This window comes from Pseudorasbora parva, chromosome 1 (genome assembly GCF_024679245.1).
Source record: "Pseudorasbora parva isolate DD20220531a chromosome 1, ASM2467924v1, whole genome shotgun sequence".
Classification (NCBI taxonomy): Eukaryota; Metazoa; Chordata; class Actinopteri; order Cypriniformes; family Gobionidae; genus Pseudorasbora; species Pseudorasbora parva.
The window spans coordinates 16512368-16530959 of record NC_090172.1 but is presented as its reverse complement, the minus strand read 5'-3'; the positions used below and the strand labels follow the sequence as shown (position 1 = coordinate 16530959).

At 38.4% G+C, this 18592-nt stretch overlaps 1 protein-coding gene across 28 annotated transcripts in view; it reads left to right on the top strand.

Annotated features, from left to right (window-relative positions):
* The window catches only part of LOC137055698 (receptor-type tyrosine-protein phosphatase delta), a 633917-nt gene that overhangs the window by 455523 nt on the left and 159802 nt on the right, over positions 1-18592 (top strand). For all 28 annotated transcript variants that reach the window (XM_067430762.1, XM_067430433.1, XM_067430164.1 and 25 more), the window contains exon 8: positions 14930-15081. In XM_067430762.1, the coding sequence (XP_067286863.1) occupies positions 14991-15081 (91 nt within the window). In that variant the 5' untranslated portion in view covers positions 14930-14990. The remainder of the gene's footprint in view (positions 1-14929; positions 15082-18592) is intronic.

Below are 18592 nucleotides of genomic sequence, written 5' to 3'. Positions count from 1 at the left end.
AAAAATAGAATCTGTTTATTTAAATACATGCTGTTAAAATAGCATTCATAAATAATATACAGTAAAAATCATGAGTGAGTTGTGCTTTGACACTGAGCTATTTGAGCATGTGTTGAGATGCACACACACACACAAATATCTGGGGTCAGAGGTCAGAGGTCAGCGCTGTGCTGTCATTGGGTTCTGCAGCTCTTGTTAACTGTGTTTGTTTATTTTTGTTCACTAATTAACAGATCACAGTGAACTGCTGTAAAATCAGACGACAACAACTGTCTGTCACATTTGTTGGTACTCCACACTGTGTGTGTGTGAGAGAGAGAGAGAGAGAGAGAGAGAGAGAGAGAGAGAGAGAGAGAGAGAGAGAGAGAGAGAGAGAGAGAGAGAGAGAGAGAGAGGTCAGACTTGTGTGTCAAGCAGATGAACTGCTGTGTTCAATGAAGATCCAGTGATTTACAGGCTGTTCACATATCAGACATTCATTTATCTCCCATCATGCTGCTGGATTCACCTGCTGTTGTTTGACATTCATCAGACTCATGTGGCATTTAATTCCCTTTCCATTCGTCATTTGCATTTTTTTTGACCACTGCTAAGTGCCGAAGGGCTGTTTGTTGCTTTTGCTGGGAAAGATGATTTGAGATATTGTTTCTTTTTTTTTTTCTTTTTTTTTTTAAGAGACTATCTTTACTGGACATTTTAGATGTCTTCCTAAACAAACACGCTTGATTTAACTCATAAGCTCAGCAGTAAAGAGTCCAGGACCAGATTTGTAATGGGGTTTGGCCTTATTGGTGTTATAGGTTTATTTAAATTAATTAATTAATTAAATGTCTAAAAGGGATGTAAGGAAATAAAGACAAATAAATAAGAATGGTAAGTTCCATTTCTATTGCAGTTATGAAGTAAAATGTTTGCAGTTAATAGTTTTTAAATATGCAAACATTCACTCTTATTCATATGATTAATATGTATAAAATGCAAAATGTTTCTTGTCACATCGAATTCAGTTATGATATCACTGCCAGTCACTCAATGTTTTTATCGTAAAACAGTTGTCAAATAATAAATGAGTTACCTGCATCTTATGTCAAACTCCTTCACTGCTATAACCAAAGAGTCGCACAGTAACAGTAAGCCCCGCCTTCTTTGATATGATTGGCCATCTCACTCATTCTGACGAGGCAGACCAGCCTAAAAGTTTCATATTTAAAACTTTAAACATCAATGCCTCAATGTCTATGGTGGCAAGGCGCTGGATTTGTGGACCATACTTCATGTTCTTGGCAGCTTTGAGAGAGTCACATTTAGGCTACAGTATGAAATATAAATAAGATAAAATGGTTGTTTGCATTTCCAGTTCAATTCTTTGTATAAATGTCTGAACGTTTGTCGGAAAGATTTAATAATGAGTCAAAAAGGAGATATATTCACTCCATACATCTCCATACATCTGGGAACGGAAGATTGAGCACATTGCATTATGGGATGCAGTACGTAACACACTGTTCGGATGTGTACCGCACATTCTGACAAATGCAGTATTGTCATCTGAGCATCAGTGCACAGACAATAACTCATATAGTGCGCAAAGTACATTCTGTGTGTTTGTGTGTGTGTGCGTGCGTGCGTGCGTGTACTACACAGATGGGGGTAAATGAGGTCAGCTTCTTCACCAGTCTGCGGTCTGTGGATGTCCCGTCTCCAAAAACAATGTGAAGCAGACGAGAGAATAACACGTCCAGAATTAGCTGCTTATTTCTCCTCAGTAAATGTTTCCAGTTCCAACGGGCTGCTGGTCTTTCTGACGTCAGTCTCTGCTTGGAGAAAAGGGCCAAAATATGCAACTAAACACAAACATACGAGGCAGACCGTTTGAGATGAACGTGACAAAGTCTCTCTGAGAGTCTCAGAAGTGCTTTAAAAAAAGCAGAAGGTCCGAATGAGACCCGTACAAGCGTGACGAGGGTCAGGCGCTTGAAATGAAATGAGCCGTTTGGCTTTTGTTTACAGAACTGGGGCAAGATTTGCATGGCGTCAATAGCGCAAGCTTGCGTTTCAGACTAATTTGCTCAGCGACGCATCAGGAAATGTAAAGCCAAACAGAAGTGGCAACAATGGCTCTTCTGCGAGAGACAAAAGAGAACCTGAAAGGCAATATATCACACGCCGTACAGAGCATTTCCAAACAAAATGCAGTTCATTAATTTAGCGTGTTCACTCTTGCTGACAGGCAAGACGTAGTGCTTCTCTGCTGCTAGTGAATCAAAAGTTTCAGCTCGACTCGCTCGACGTTTCTTTCCTCTTACAAACAGTCCTGATGCTAAAAGACAATCTGAGAAATACATTTTAAAGATATTTACCAAACCTAAATCTCTGCATTTCATGCTTGTCCTGATCCTTTTTTAATGCATATCATTTGAATAGATGACTTCCAGTGACTTCCAGACTTCCTTGTAATAAAACGGAATGTGGCATTCCTAAAGGTGTTACATCTGTGTAATCGTTCACTGTGCGTGTGTGTGGTTCAGGTGCACCCTACATTATGGGGACAAAGTGTCCCCAAAAAGATTGCAATATCTGAAATTCTTGTCCTTATGGTGACATTTTTTGGTCCCTATACGCTTATAAATAATACAGAATGATGTTTTTTGAAAATATAAAAATGCAAAACGCTTTCTGTGATGGGTAGGTTTAGGGTTAGCATATGGAATACAGTTAGTAAAGTATAAAAACCATCATGTCTATGGAATGTTCCTATGCACATGAAAACCCTATGTGTATGTGCGTGTGCGTGCATGTGTGTGTGTGCACACCTGTTAGTGCATCTGGGTTGTGTGTACACAAATAAATGTGTTTCTGCTTTGACTGTGAAATCGGCCACATGTGTGTCACCTGAGCTGAGCCCGAGCTGAACGCTGCTCAATGATGCTTGAGTTACTGGTTTATAGCTCTGCAACTAATGATGTTTTATTTCTCAGTGCTAAATGAAGGATATTAAGCAGATATAAATATTTGTGCTTAGCATATACTATATATATTTTCTTTCTTTTTCTTTATCTTTCTTTAATGTGATAAAAAAACATATTTTCTCCAAACTAAATGAAGGGAATATAATTTGTATGCTAAGGATACAATATACTTTATATGTATGAAAAAGGTTAAAATGGAAAATGTCTTTTCATTTGTAAAGTGGAGGTATTCAATCAGAGCAGACTGAATAAATGATAACTCGTTTTTGACTGTTTATGATCTGTTTTATTGATGAGTCTCTGCCGCTCATTTCCAACGTCAGACACACAGTGTTAAACAGACGTTGTTCTCTTCAAAACTCTGCTGCATTACAGACCCGTATGAAAGGAAATCCGAACAAATCTTTGTCCCGCAGCGGCGGATGGACCAGTGGAAACACGCTCGGCTAATCTTACCCTAGAGAATCGGCTTTGGCAAACTCCATTTCATCGCTCGCTGCCGCCTTATCAGACCGAGAGAGATTTACAAAGCTCAACCTGTGTGTGTGCGCGCGTGCATGCGAGTGTGTGTGTGTGTGTGTGTGTGTGTGTGTGTGTGTGTGTGTGCGTGTGTGTGTGTGCGCGTGTGATAAATGTTTGACTGACTCTTTTTACTGGCTGCACAGGCGACATCTTTTCAATCTCTTGTTAGTTGTGGTTTGTTTTCAGGGTTCATTCAGTAAGAATCTTTTTTTTTTTTTTGTCTCTTTCATACTTTTAATAGTTATGAGAGATATGTTAATATTCAAATATACACTACTGAGGTAGGTAAAATTTCAGGTTACACTTTACAATAAGGTTCCATTAGTTAACATGAAATTAATGTTAATTAATAATCGTTTACATTACATTCATCGTAAAAATTGTATTAACCAATGTTAAAACATTAATAAATGCTGTATCAAATGTATTGCTCATCGTTAATGTTAGGTAATGGTTAAACAATGAATATGAGCATCCATGTTGATCACATCAAAAATTTTCAGTTGGCCAAATTGAATTTTTGTGAATTGATGCAATTTAATTCACAGAAATTCAATTTGGCCAACTGAAAATTTTAGATGTGATCAGTCACTACAACATTTTCAGTTGGAGACCTGAATTTTTTTTTAACATCTTACTGAATGCAAACTCTTAAGCTGGATAAATGTGAACTTTTCTGTGCCCTAGGATGGCTTCAAGGACAAAGTCTGTAAAAAAAAGAAGTAGTAGTAGTAAATGAAGATGCAGAATATATAGCTTTTAACTTTTCCCCCTCATTTTTAGGAGTGTTTTGGGCTCTATTTTGGTCTCGTCCTTCACTCAGAGCTTTGAGTTTGAATTTGATGGATATGAGAAGTGACAGGAGAGCTCATCTCTGCCTCGGTCTGCAAATCAGAAATGTAATGCATTTTTAAAGATTGTATCAACTGTACATCATGATCTGTAGAGCTGTGTACTGATACAGATTCCCTGATTCCATTTGATTCTAAATCGTTTTCACAAGCTCTGATTCGATTTTGATTCATTCTGTTATATTTTAAATATAGAAGAGTTTCTCCCTCTCCTAATGCTGTAAATTATACAGTAAACCTTCTAGCAGAGTGTATTACAAACATATTCATTTAAAAATTGACATCTGGGCTTAAGCTATACAGTTCAGTTACTATTTATTTAAGATATAACCATAAACTCTTCTGTAGCAAGGGTGTTTCCTCCAGGGAGGCAAGGGAGGCAGGTTTGGATGAGAAAATAATCCGCATTACAAAAATAAAACAACACAAATATTACAAAATTGAAACGTTAGAAGGTGTATGTGGTGTGGCAAGCAGCGGGGCGAGGGACCGCGAGAGCGGGCCGGTGATTAACGTTCACGAGTAACGTTCACCAGGCCTGGTCCTCTCTCATCTTCCGCTGTCCTTGCTCCTCCTTATATGCTCCCGTCACATGGCCGCGAGACGAGACCGGTGTGCCACGCAGCTGGCACTCGTGAACGTTAATCACCGGCCCGCTCTCGCGGTCCCTCGCCCCGCTGCTTGCCACACCACATACCCCCATCGCCCCTCGCAGGCCGGGGGGCACTCCCGAGACGGCGCTCCACTCCCCCTCCCCCCCTCTCCCGGGTTTCGGCACCAATGTAATACGGTTTGTAGATGGGAAGGAAGGAGGCGGGAACCGGCGAACGTTTCACAAACATTTATTAACTCAAAATAAATAAACAAAACGAAAGTAAAACCGCGGACAGCCCCTCACGGACGACTGCCCGCAAACACACACAAAACATAACATAAAATTCCAGGCCTGGTCCTCTCTCATCTTCCGCTGTCCTTGCTCCTCCTTATATGCTCCCGTCACATGGCCGCGAGACGAGACCGGTGTGCCACGCAGCTGGCACTCGTGAACGTTAATCACCGGCCCGCTCTCGCGGTCCCTCGCCCCGCTGCTTGCCACACCACAGTGTATAACATAAAAAAGTTTAGAAATAATTTTCTTTTCAAAAGTAGAAACACTGTCCAACAGTGAAGTCTTGCCTCCCCTGAGCCCACTGAGTTATAATGAGTCACATGAGAGGAGGCAATGACTCCATCGAGCTATGATTGGTTCATGCATATTTAAAATCACATTTGCTAACTCTTTCTCCGCCAGTGTTTTCTAAAGAAGTTGGCAAACACCTCTCGTGTTTTTGACCATTTTCACCCAAAAAAAATCATGGCCCCTAGAATTAGGGATGTTAACCAATGACCATTTGACCGATGGTTGACCGTATCAACGTTTACCGATCAAAGTTATCGGTTGTCGGTAAAACAAAAGTGATCTCTAAATTAGGCTATTATAGATAGTGGACTAAAAGCTACTACAGTCAGCCATCTCATTCCAAAATCTTTTTGTGCGAAGTGAACAAATCCCTCACACTCAGTTTTTCATAACTCGCCTGTTAGTATTTAATAAACCAATTATTAAACCTTTGGCGTGAGGTCACAGCCTTTGGGTTTGCGCGCTCACAAGCTTTGCAAAAAGTAAACAGGCTAAAACACTCGAGGTTAGAGCCAGGGCAGACGACAGTATGAAGCGTGCATTCCGCATAAGATGGGCTTACATTTGGAAATATATTACATCTACATTTCAGTGGTAACACATAAGGTGTTGATCATCATCTTTCTTTATTATTGTTAGCACTACCTCGAACTAAAGCAGCGTCTCTTCGGAGCTGTCATTTTCTTAAACGAGCCGCGGCAATGTTACAAATGAGCTTCTAATGCTAGACAAATGCCTTTATTTTCAATGCGATTACCTTGTACCCAAACCATTTCGAAACTTAGGAGCCATTTGTCCCCTGATTACAAACAAGCTCCTCGGCGCGCGTTTGCGTGACTCATGTTACGCGCTGTAAAGGATTTTAAGAAAGTGATGTGAGGTGAAGGGAGGCGGCGGCGCAGGGACAGTGTGTGTGTGAGAGCGGCAAGCAGAGCAGAGCGGCAGAGAGATCATAGAGAGATGCGACAGAGTTGCAAAATTGCAGGCGCCGGCTCGCGGCTGTTATGTCAAATAGCGCAGAATATTTTAAACTAATCGGTTAACCGGTTTCAACCGGCTAATGAGGCTCGGTGGTCGGTCAAGAAAAGGTTTAGTTTTCGCCATCCCTACCTAGAATATTTAGTTGTATGAATATCTGAACATGCAATATGTCAATAGAGACAGAATACAGACTCTCGGCCCAGAGAAGTACTTTTCATACAGTACTTGAATTTGGGTTTCATAAAAAAGCTTATATTATGAGTAGGAGTGTGCACGAATATTCGAATAGTCGATTATTCGACCTGTAATTAATATTCGAAAGCTAAAAATACTATTCGAATTTTACTGATTTGCTGGCTGTAAATGCAGTGGATTTATGCATTTATAATCCTTCTAAATCTCACAGTTATAACTAAATCCACTGGGTGGCGCTATCGAGCAGGTAAATAAGTTGAGTTTATTTGATCACATAATGTCGTCGTCTGCCACGCGATGTAATTGAAAAAAAATGATCTTACAAAATGGAGTTACATTTGATAGTTATCATAATATCACCAGAACAACGAGAATCACATGAAATCCAAACCCCAGCCGAATGAGGGAAGAGTCCATCACTGCGTTCACGAGTGCAGGTTAGCACATCTGTACCCTGAGTGAGGGCGAGATAACTTATGATAGCAGAAATGTTCTCGAGAGAAATGCTTCCTTTAAGTTTCGTCGAGGGTTTAAGAACAGAAAACACAAAGTGCTTCACTTAAACTTCACTTAAACAAAGTGAAGTTTTGGGGTTCTCACCAGGGCCATACCCACCATTGAGGTCCCCGAGGTCCGGACCTCGGTAATTCTCGGAGGTGCACATAATAGAAGTTGCAAAATAATAGCCTATTAAGGCGGCGTGTACAAACAAGTGTTCTCGCCCGGCGTATGTTTTCAATTGTTTCCAATGGATGCGCCACACTTTTCAATAGCGCCAACAGGTGGCAAGTTTTGTCCATTTTTACGCGTTGAGCGCCCACAGTTCAACTTTGGGTGAACATCAATGTCCAATCACAGTGGAGGAGAGGCGGGACAAATGCCACAACCACCAACCGGCGCTTCGAACAACGATTGATGTTTGACATCACAACACCGCGAGAGCGCTTAATAATCAGGGATGCAAACTAATAAAGTTTTCTTTACCTGGTTTTCTTGGAAGCCTTCAGTAAATTTACATTTACAACTTTGTTTTTACCGATACAGACGAAAATGAAAAGACTGCTTCAAACAAAGCTCAGCTTTGAAAAGAGGAAAGATACAGGGCAAGAGAAGGAGACTGGGGAAAAAAGAAAGAGGGGAGATGATGGCGATGATGGCGATGAGACAGAAAGAGCAGGTAGCCCACTGTGCTCAGAATAGAAAAAGCATTAGCCTACAATATATTCCTAATTGCTACACACCAGGCTAAAGTCTCATAATCTAATATTGAGATTAGGATCATATAATTTTGATTTCACTCATTGGTTATATTTTCACATTGATTTCTATCTTTGACATTATCTTTCTTATTCAACATTAAATATATCAAGGTTATATGTTCAAATAATGTTCTTTACATAATGAAAATCACAAAAATTTAGCTAGGTTTTCAAAGACGGAGTCACACATATGTCGTCTTTGGCTCAATTTAACAACAAAACAGATTTTCTGATTTTCTCATTTGGAGTCTAATTTTTTTGCAACATTTAACCAGATTTTCATTTATAAAAATCTGTTGTCTTCTTAAATTAATTTATACTGCACACTGACATGGTTTTAAAGCTACAGTTAGCTGATTCTTTGATTTTCTTATGTCTTAAAATGCATATGTAAAGGAGGGAAATGTTTTTTTTTTTTTCAAACCCTCCAAAATTCATATTTGGACCTCAGTATTTAGAATATCCTGGGTACGGCCCTGGTTCTCACCTGATAATAATATCATTATCCAATAATATTATCATTTCTCTCAACATGAAAATGAGAAACAATACAAACAAGACAACGACAACCATATACCGACTCGTGTGTGTGTGTGTGTGTGTGTGTGTGTGTGTGTTCTGCACAATAACATGGTGCGCTCTGATTTCTTAGTGTTTTTTTCTGTTCACGCTGCTTGAGCTTATAATGCTTTTGCTCTTTTTGCACTTTATCTTTTTTTACTCATGACTGTTTTATGTTTTAAAACCTTAAGATATAACGTAAGCGTGTTGTGTACATTGCCTAATCATAAGTTTGTTCAGAAATGGTGACGACATATTGTAAAAAAAAAAAACTAATTTAAATAAACGGATATTTGAATATTCGATTTTTATAAACCCAAATATTTGAATACAATATTTTTGAGTCCTGCAGCTCATCCTGTGTTGATATTTCATTCAGTACCATTGTCCAGTTTAGATTTATATCCTGCTTTTTGTTGGTGATCACGTTTTTGTTTTTGTTTTTTTGTTCGTGGCATCTAGCTTTATTGCTGCATTACTTGATTTTCATGATTCCAAGTTAACTAAATTACGAAAGAGTCTAGGTTTGATACTGACCTTTGAGTTACCAGCCCAGATCTTTAACCACAGCAGCCGTTGTTGTGCATTTCTCCAGCAGCTAACAGGTTTAGTGCCACCGACATTGTCATCCTTACAGCAGCGGTTATTCTACGCTAAAGTGCTGTGGTCCCCGCGTACGGGTCCCATCATCCGCAGAAACGCCTGCTGTTCTCTGTAATGTCATTTAGCCACGACTCTATCACACATAATTAGCATTTAGATAATAGCAAACACTTGGCATTTTAATTACGGGTGGCCTTTGAGTGTAGCATGAACACTGTGAGCTTTACTTGAAACTCAACAGCAGTGTGGGAAGAAGAGTTTGCAGAGCAGAATGTGTCCGAAGGGACGGAGATACGTTTGATGAATCGCTCATGGCGAGAGAATGAGTAAAGGTTATGGTACGTAGCGCCTGCGGCAACGGGATTACACAATAGCATGGCATGTCCAGTACGGCCACTGAACGTGAATGCGGCTGCGTAGGTTTAGATTTATGATCCAGCACTAAATGTTTTAGCATTGTGTCTTTGTTTTCGTAAAGGACATTATTCAGATGTTAGATTGTGTGTGTGTGTGTGTGTGTGTGTGTGTGTGTGTGTGTGTGTGTGTGTGTGTGTGTGTGTGTGTGTGTGTGTGTGTGTGTGTGTGTGTGTGTGTGTGTGTGTGTGTGAGAGAGAGATTAATTTTTACTTTAACAGAATTCCCATTCTGCACTACCACAGATTTTTTTTTTAAACATTTGTTCATGTTTTTATTATATAGCCTACATAATAAATTCACATGCAGTAAGACTATTCACTTAAACTATGCACTTACAAATATTCTTGCAGATAATGGATAATAATAATAATAATAATAATAATAATAATAATAATAATAATAATAATAATAATAATAATAATAATAAAATTAAAGACCCCTTAAGGTATACTTAAAGAGAACACATTTTTATGACTATGTTTCTTTATATACCTAGTACACTTTTAAAAAGTGTTACTTTAAAGTAGCCTACATTTGATATTGTGATACTATGTTTTAATAATTGTTGTCATGCTTTAAAGAAGTTCACTTATTTTGATGTGTTGACTAACATACTAAAGCATATGTAAAGTACTTGATTATCATTTTAACTGTAAGGTGTTAAAATTAATTTAAAATGTAGTAAATACTAAATAAACTGCATCATTACAAATATATTTAAATAAATGTTTCAATATATAATGTTACAAGTTGCAATATGAATTACATATTACCATATGTTACCATAAATGCTTATAAGTACATTTGGCACTACTTTAACCATATTTAAAATACAATACAAGTAATTATGAAATTACAGATACAGATATACTTAAGTCCTACTTAAGTGGATCAAAACACTCTTAAGTTCAACGAAATGTATTTAAAGGAAGTGTATGTAAGATTGTGGCCAAAACTGGTACTGCGGGTGTATCCCCTCTGCCCCTCCCCCCGACTCGAGGTTGCCAGATTGGCTGCAGGATTCAGCAGGAACGTTTGTAGCTGCAGCTGTGGTAACTAGAGCAGAGCTGGCAACCCGGATGCCCAAACACTACTGACTTTGTGATTGGTAGATAGATGGAGGGCGGAGCTTCAGGCTAAAACATGTCAATATCAACATCAGTTGAGGACTGCAACAACAACTTTTAAATGACAATATCCTGGATGGACTGTTGTCAGTGATAGTATTTGAAATTAGTTTGATTTCTTAATGTCTAGTGTAGGGATGAAATGGTATGGAAATTTCACATCACTGTTATAGTGACCCAAATTATTACGGTTATCAATATTATCATGATTTTGTTCAAATGAGATAAAAAAGCAATATTCTCATCAGTACCCTATCAGCTATGATGCATTTAAGGCCAAACAGTATCCCAGTAAAATAAATCATATCCATATTTTCATGATTTGACAGATTATTTTATTAAATATCAAAAATTCAAAAGGTGCGCATTATACCTGACACTTTGAACACTTTATAGTCAGTTTTATACTAACGCGCATACCAATGTTGTATGTAACTTTAGAGACGGTCCTTCAATTTGCGAATCTCGAATGTCAAGCCAACTTTATGTCAGTCATATCAAATGGTTCTGCAGTGTTTTTTTAAAAACTATTTTCGTTGCTGAAATGGGCTAGAACAAAAACATTCAACCGTATGCTGAATGAATCTCCTGCGTACATCGCACGTTCATCTCTGCTTTGAGTGCAGATTTCAGTGAGTGAGAGCGTGCTCTGAACACAACTCCGGCTAAGCTGAACGCATCTGATTATTAGACATTGCATTCATAAACTCAATAGAAACACATGTGATAGGTTATAATGCACAACGCAATAAAACAGATGACTTTTGAGAAGCCTATGATAAGTAGTTGACTATAGAAACAGTGACTAGTGTGAGTGACAGTGTTACATGACGCCACAGCGGAAATACACCAAACAAACGGCGGGTGTTAATGTCAAGCCCTGATTATTATTCCTTAAATGTCACCCTAGTCGTGCCTGAACGTGTTCGTTCATCTTTGGCTCAAGCTTCACGTTATTATTTCCTAGACGTAGTAGGTTTGGTATTGAGGTCAAAGTACACTTGCCTTGCGTTCGCAAATCTTCGCAGATTTGAAGCGTTTCCCTATATTACAGCGACTTTCTTATGGCATGTTCTGCTGCAGACAGGGTGACCAGAGCATCTTTGATTCATTTTCCCTCAGGACTTTTGTAAAAGCCAAAATATGGCCACACCTCAGATTTTGTCCTTTTAGAAGGCTGGAAAATCTCCCAGGGCTGTCACTGCTTTCTGCTGTCATTTCTTCTCATTCAGAAAACAGCGCTGCGTCACGTGCTGCGCCCGCCTGCACCGTCTATCCATGGATAGGATTTACCACGAGTTTTCAAAATCGTGATAATCACTGACGGTTTTAATGATAATTACATTTTAAACGATATGACTAACGGTCAGTACATTTTATCGTTGTTTAACGTGAAACCGGTAATCGTTTCATCCCTAGTCTAGTGACATATCAGGGCCATTTTATGATTAATTGAAATACATTTCTTACATACAGTTCCTTTAATATAATTTTAAACTGGAATACATTTTCATTTAAAGGAGCATGGCAACTTTTTGGGACTTTAGCTTATTCACTGTATCCCTCAGAGTTAGTTCATTCTCATACCATTCTCTGTGCGTGCCATAACTCTGTCTGACGCACATACCGCTAGCCTAGCTTAGTGCAAAGACTGGAGAAATTGATATTGGAGGTATGATATTACACAGTGCCTGAACATTGTTCCCAGCATGCTCTCTGTGCAAGCAGGTTATCACGTTTGTAATGTTGACGGAAGTTAGCCTATTTTCATAAGTTGCGTAATATCATTGCTCCGCAGCACTCATAGTACGGCAGCAAAGTTCCTGGATTATTACGCAGGAATGAGAGCGTAGTTCCTAGCCATATTAGTCGCAACTTTTAATTTTTCTTAGTACACAATCTAACTACACATCACAACATGTAAATAGGAAAATGTCTGTGCTAGTTTGTCACTTATTGAGCAGTAGGCTAGATGGAGCCGTTTACCTCCAGTCTTTGTGCTAAGCTAGGCTAGTGGTGGGGGCTTCAGAGTTATGGCACGCATGGAGATCAGAACGGTACGGATAATCTAACTCTACAGTGAATAAGCTAAAGTCCCAAAATGTTTCCTTTAATTAGAATTTGCACTTAAATATATTATTTCCTTAATATGTACTTGTATTATATGGTAAGCCATTCAGAGTTCCATGGCCATGCAGTGACCTTTGACCTCTGGATGCTGTTTTAGACATTGTCTAAAGATGCAGTCTCACTGAAGAAGACATTTTTGAGACACAACTGTGTTTGTAATGTGTTCTTTATTTCTGCTGAGAATGTCATTGACACATTTCTGTTCAGTGTGTCATATTGTCTTGATACACTGCATTTTGTCTTTTCGGGCTTATTGAGGGCAATTAGGGGTTATTACAGATGCTTAATATCTTTCTAAGTGTTTCATTCTGTATGCAAAGTTGTTCTGAGCAACACCAGAACACACTACAGATTCAGGAGATCCATTATAACATCATTTGAATCCACTAACGGATGCAGCTTAAAGTGCTTAAAATTCAGTTATTTTCTATGGGCAATTGACAGCAATATCTGAAACAATATAACATTTAATAAAATAAAATCTATGCTAGTGTACTAAATGAATAATCTATAATTCAAATGTGTGTTTTTGCTACAACATGTTGGAAACACAGACCTGTAATATTCACCCCAGTGTTAGTATTAACATGGTATTTTTTATTTATTTTTATAAATGGTATGTTTAGATTGTTATAGTCATTATTTGCATATATGTTAATGAGGAACACTAACGGCACCCGTGGCAGAATGCCGTGAAGAACGACCCTGAAGTGCAGTCTGTCTATCAAGAGATCCAGAGCCGTTCACTAAAGACGTTCCCTCGTGTGAATGAATTGATGTGATTTTCAATCGAGTCCGTCTCTCTCTCTCTGGATCAATGTCAGACAGATGAGTAACAAGAAGAGGGAAAAAAAACACGGCCATTTTCTCGTTTATTTACAAATCGCCTGCCAACGTGGGCGACATGCGGTATTACTTATCTGTCAGATTTCTAGAGAGAGTGTTTGCTCTGTGTGTGAGCGTGATGGAAATTCGTATTCAACAAAGAATCGGCTCATCAGGAACAGATACAAAGCACACATAATGGATGTGTCTGTCTCTCTGTCTGTCTCACTCTCCCAACAAAAGCTTAGAATAAAAGTGCCACGATGCACAAGACGGGAGCAGCTGATATCTGAACTATTAATTAATCACATTAATATTACACAGACTGTCATCTCGCATTCGTGAATATGTGCGCTCTGAGTCGAAATGAGCTCATAAAGTAACAGCCAGAGCCAGTGATGGTATCGTGAACGGAAATAGCAAGCGTGGCAGTGCGTGTGACATTGGTCAGCAGGCGGCGAGTGCGTGCCAACTCTGACTTCCGCGAGCGAGCGCGTGCGGCGGGAACAGAAGTCCAGCCTGCGTCTTCTGTGTTGGTACCATGAAGAGCTTTTACTGCTGAATGGCAACTCTGTGTATAAACCATTTGTATTAATGAGTGTTTTACTTTAGATTACATTTGTTCAGTGACAAAGAAAAACCTTGTTTTTTATTGATTACAAACGATAAAGGACACATAAAAGTTAAAGGTGTAAAGAGACTTCTGTTGTTAGTATCTTGTTAAAGCAAATCACTATAGATGAGAGGGTCAAATTTGCAACTAATAGATTTCCCCAGTTGATTAACCACAGTACATCAAGACAACTCGTTTGTTTTACTTTTTTTTTAATTTTTTTTTTTATATGTATTAAAATGCTGAACTAAATATGCACTTTCAGCAATTTTTCAGAACATAAATATGAACACTAGATAAAGCTTTTATTTTTATTAACCTATTAAATTTAAATGTTTTTACAGACGGGATATTTGTGATATCTCTTTTTATCACTCCATCAATAATAAAATACTGTCAACCAAATTTTAGAAATATTATATAAATTATGCTATAGATATGAATAAAGTGTAAAGTTTGGTGTAAGTTATACTTAAGTGGAGATCATTTTGAGAAAACAGCCTTAAAATATTTTTGAATGTTTTTATCCCACTAGTCTGCAAAAGGATGTGTTATGGAAGCAAATTAGACCTCAAGACTGACCAGTGCATGAAAAAAAAGGTTTTGCTTGTAGTGTCTTGCCTTAAAATCCAAAAAGTCATGAAATAGAAAATATCTTTTGATTTACACATTGCTTGTGTGTTTCTCTGTCTGTAGGTTGTGAGAGTGTTGCAGGAGCGTTGTGAGCTGGCACACTCAGCGGGTGAGTTGTAACATCATGCCTGTGCCAAGCGTCCGTGTAGCGTTACCCTCCGTCCGACACTGTCTCCTGCTGCTCACCGCCTCCGTCCTGCTCACCAACGCCGAGTGTAAGTCTCACCTTTAACTACTTATTTATACTGTCATCTGCTTCACTCTTTCTCTTTACTGTTTGACTCAAACATCTCAGAAAACAGTTAAACCAGTGGCGCCTTAAACGATCAGATCACATATGATTGAGATGTGTTGTGTTTTTTGCATCTAACACTGCCGATTGTGAGGCAGGGCCGTCGGCCTCCTGAATGTGCCCTGCTGTCTGGCAGTTGTCAAACCCATAAGTCTTCGATCACATGTAATATGATTGAATTGCATCTGGCATATGACCAATAGGTGGCGCTGTTAACAACTTCATGTTGTGTGGTCGGTGCGAGGAGGCTATGACACATATATCTAGTGTCAATATGCCAAAGTGTTCTGGAGTTACAGCCTCAAAATCGCCATGCCATCAAATTTGTTAATGCGTTGTTCCAGGATGGTGTGGTCAATAAAAAAGCTTTTAATAACTTTTTGCTTGCGTAGTCTGAAGATCATCTGAGATGATTTTGGTGAAAATAGGACCAATGGTCTAGGAGGAGTTAGAAAAAGCAGGTTTTCAAAGAAATTCAAAAGAGTGGACAGCAAGTTCAACCAAATATGACATAATTGTTATCATCGTTCTCGGTATGACTCAAGAAATCTATCAAGACCAGTTTCATTAAAATAGGCTAAATTATTATTATTATTATTATTATTATTATTATTATTATTATTATTTTATGTCATTATAAATTCTGATTGTTCAGAATTGTTTAGGTTGTTCAGAAAATGTGTGAGTACCATCAGGGCATGGTCCTGAGGCCATATACCGAGTTTTGTAACAATACACTAATGCGTTCATAAAATATAACATTTTACGACAAAACTGATAGACGCCCAAAATGGGAAAATTGGTGATTGTTTGACTACACTTGACTTGATAAGATGCACTGAATTAAAAGAGACTTGTTCTCAGAGCGAACCGTTCAGAAGTTAAAAGCAAAAAAAAGCTATTTTTAATATCTCCAGCCAATAAATATGCAACATGAAATCAACGCGACATGGTGCTAAAACATAAAGCTGCTTAAAGGGGTACTTCAGCGCTGGGAAGATGAATTTGTGTTTAAACTGGGTCTTCAATATAGTAGAAATGTGAAATATTTTTTGAATTTGGTGCCTTCTAGATTGAGAAAAGACAGAAAATGTATTTTGTCTCATGGGGAAGAAAGACTACAATTCCCAGAATGCTTCGCTACCCTGTGAGGCCATTCCCAAAGCCACCTACTGGATTACTGTGACTGAGTTGGAGAAGGCACTACAATTAAAAACTGAACGAAATCTGTTCAATATACTGAGTGAGTCATCGTGCGAGTCTCACAGCACTGAGCACTAACTGCAGGAGTGAGATAAATGAGCTGATGAGCTCTCGTGATGAGAGCTGAGGTAATCGCCACTACACTCGCGGCATACATTCACAACGCGAGTTCACTCTGGCGCTTTTCAGTTCATGCCTTTGGAAGCTTAACTTTCATAGAAATTAATTTGAGAAGTTAAGACTTACATTGCTCACCATAGCTCCGTTTAAATGAGTGCCTGTAGCAGCGAGCTGAGCTCTGAGTGTAATCTCCCATCCCACATGTGTGGGTTCAAAACATGTGGAAATGGCTCCCTCTGCTGGCTGTAGTCTTTAGCCTTTGGCCTCCTATGATGCAAATATCGTCAATTTAATAACCAGTGTAGGTGGAAAAGATCTCAAGTTGATCTGTACACTAATCTGTACCATTCTCACACAATACACATGTAAAAGTAGCCGGAGCATCTTTTCTCTATTTACGAATATGACGACCTATGTGCACAATTTCCGTCGAAAACATTCCCGCTAGGTCTAGAATTTATAAAAGGCTTACTATACTGAGTCAGGGTAAGACAAAAACGCGTTTTGGAAAAAAGGATTGATGATTCATCCTTATTTCAAATTTGGTCATTTTTTGAACAAAAAAAAAAGTTACTTAGTGTACCTTTAAATTGTACTTTAAAGTAAAACTTATGTAAAACTTTCACATTGTTCTTGTTACATTACATGCACTTACACATTTATTACAAAGTGGATGTTTTAAAAGTGAATGTAAGAAAATCTTTCTTTAATTACACTAAAGAGGCCTTTTATTTCATTAATATTATATTATCTGAATGCACAGTTAAGTGCAGACCTTTTTTCACAAGGTCAGAGCAGATATTACACACAAATAAACATGATTTATTACATGATTTGCCATGTGGCATGTTCTTTTATCTGGTCACTGTGCATCTGTTGTGATTTTGATGTTTAATTCGTTTCACGTTATAAAGATGATCGTTAGATCAGTATTTGCATATGACTGCCAGGCGGGTTGGAATTTGCATTTTGTGCAGGCACTATCAAATTGGCATCTTTGCCTCTAATTTGCATGTATGGTAATTTCCTTTAAATGAAGAGCCGCCCATCAGTGTTCAGCGTGAGATCTGTGATCATAAGCAGGAGTCTATAAGTGTTCAGGATCTGTATGTGGTCACATGTGGGATGGTGTTTAATTTTAGTGTGTCTGTAAGTTTTGCTGTGGTAGTAAAATCTTGTCAGCTCGTTTGCAGCTTCAGGCTTTAATTAGTGCTGCACCGTTTTGAAGCGGATGGGAAAATGACAGGAATAATCAGGAACCATCACACAGAGAGAGAGAGGGGGAGAAAGAAAGTTTAGAGCTTCCCAAACCAAGTGATCGACCTACGTAGACAAAGAAGATGGTGATAAATTACGATGATTTTCCAAACGATAGCAAACTGCTTATACAGCATTGCATGTATCCCTCATAGAGAAGGCAATCCCAAAATGCAATATTGTGACCTCTGTAAAAATATCCACCAAATATATTGGATAATAATGCGATCAATGTAGTTCAGTAAGGGATTGTCTATGTAGGCGGCAGTGGAGGATGTGGAGTGTCTGTCTGCTGTGGAATTAGATGGGAAACTGTTTGTAACACTTTGGAATACTGTAAATTAAATAACTGTCATTAATTAAAAAAACTACACAGGAACAAATGAGTAACACTATATTAACTTAACTACTATTAACTTAGAAGGAACTTTGATGAATTCATTAGTAAATAATAGCACAGTTAAATGAAGAAGTTGGCTATTTTCAGACTTCCCAGAGGACTAGTATACTGCATACAGGTTCATAATTAGTGTGAATAATGGATAATGTGTCATTTCTTTTAAAGTGGTAACACTTCAGTCATTACTAGTGGGTTACCGGGATCTTCACTTTAGAATTAATTATACATAATATGTTATTCACATTAATTATGAACCTGTAGATCTCATGTGGGTGACAGGATGTCCTGCCCTCATGCCAGTAAACACGTCATCAGAGCAAAGAAGAGATGTCACTGCAAGAGGGAGAGCAAGTTATTTAGAAGATTATGATGCACGTTAATATAACAAGATTATGTGAATGGATAAATCATTTATAATAAACATTGCAATCTTCTATTAAAAAAAGAAGAATTT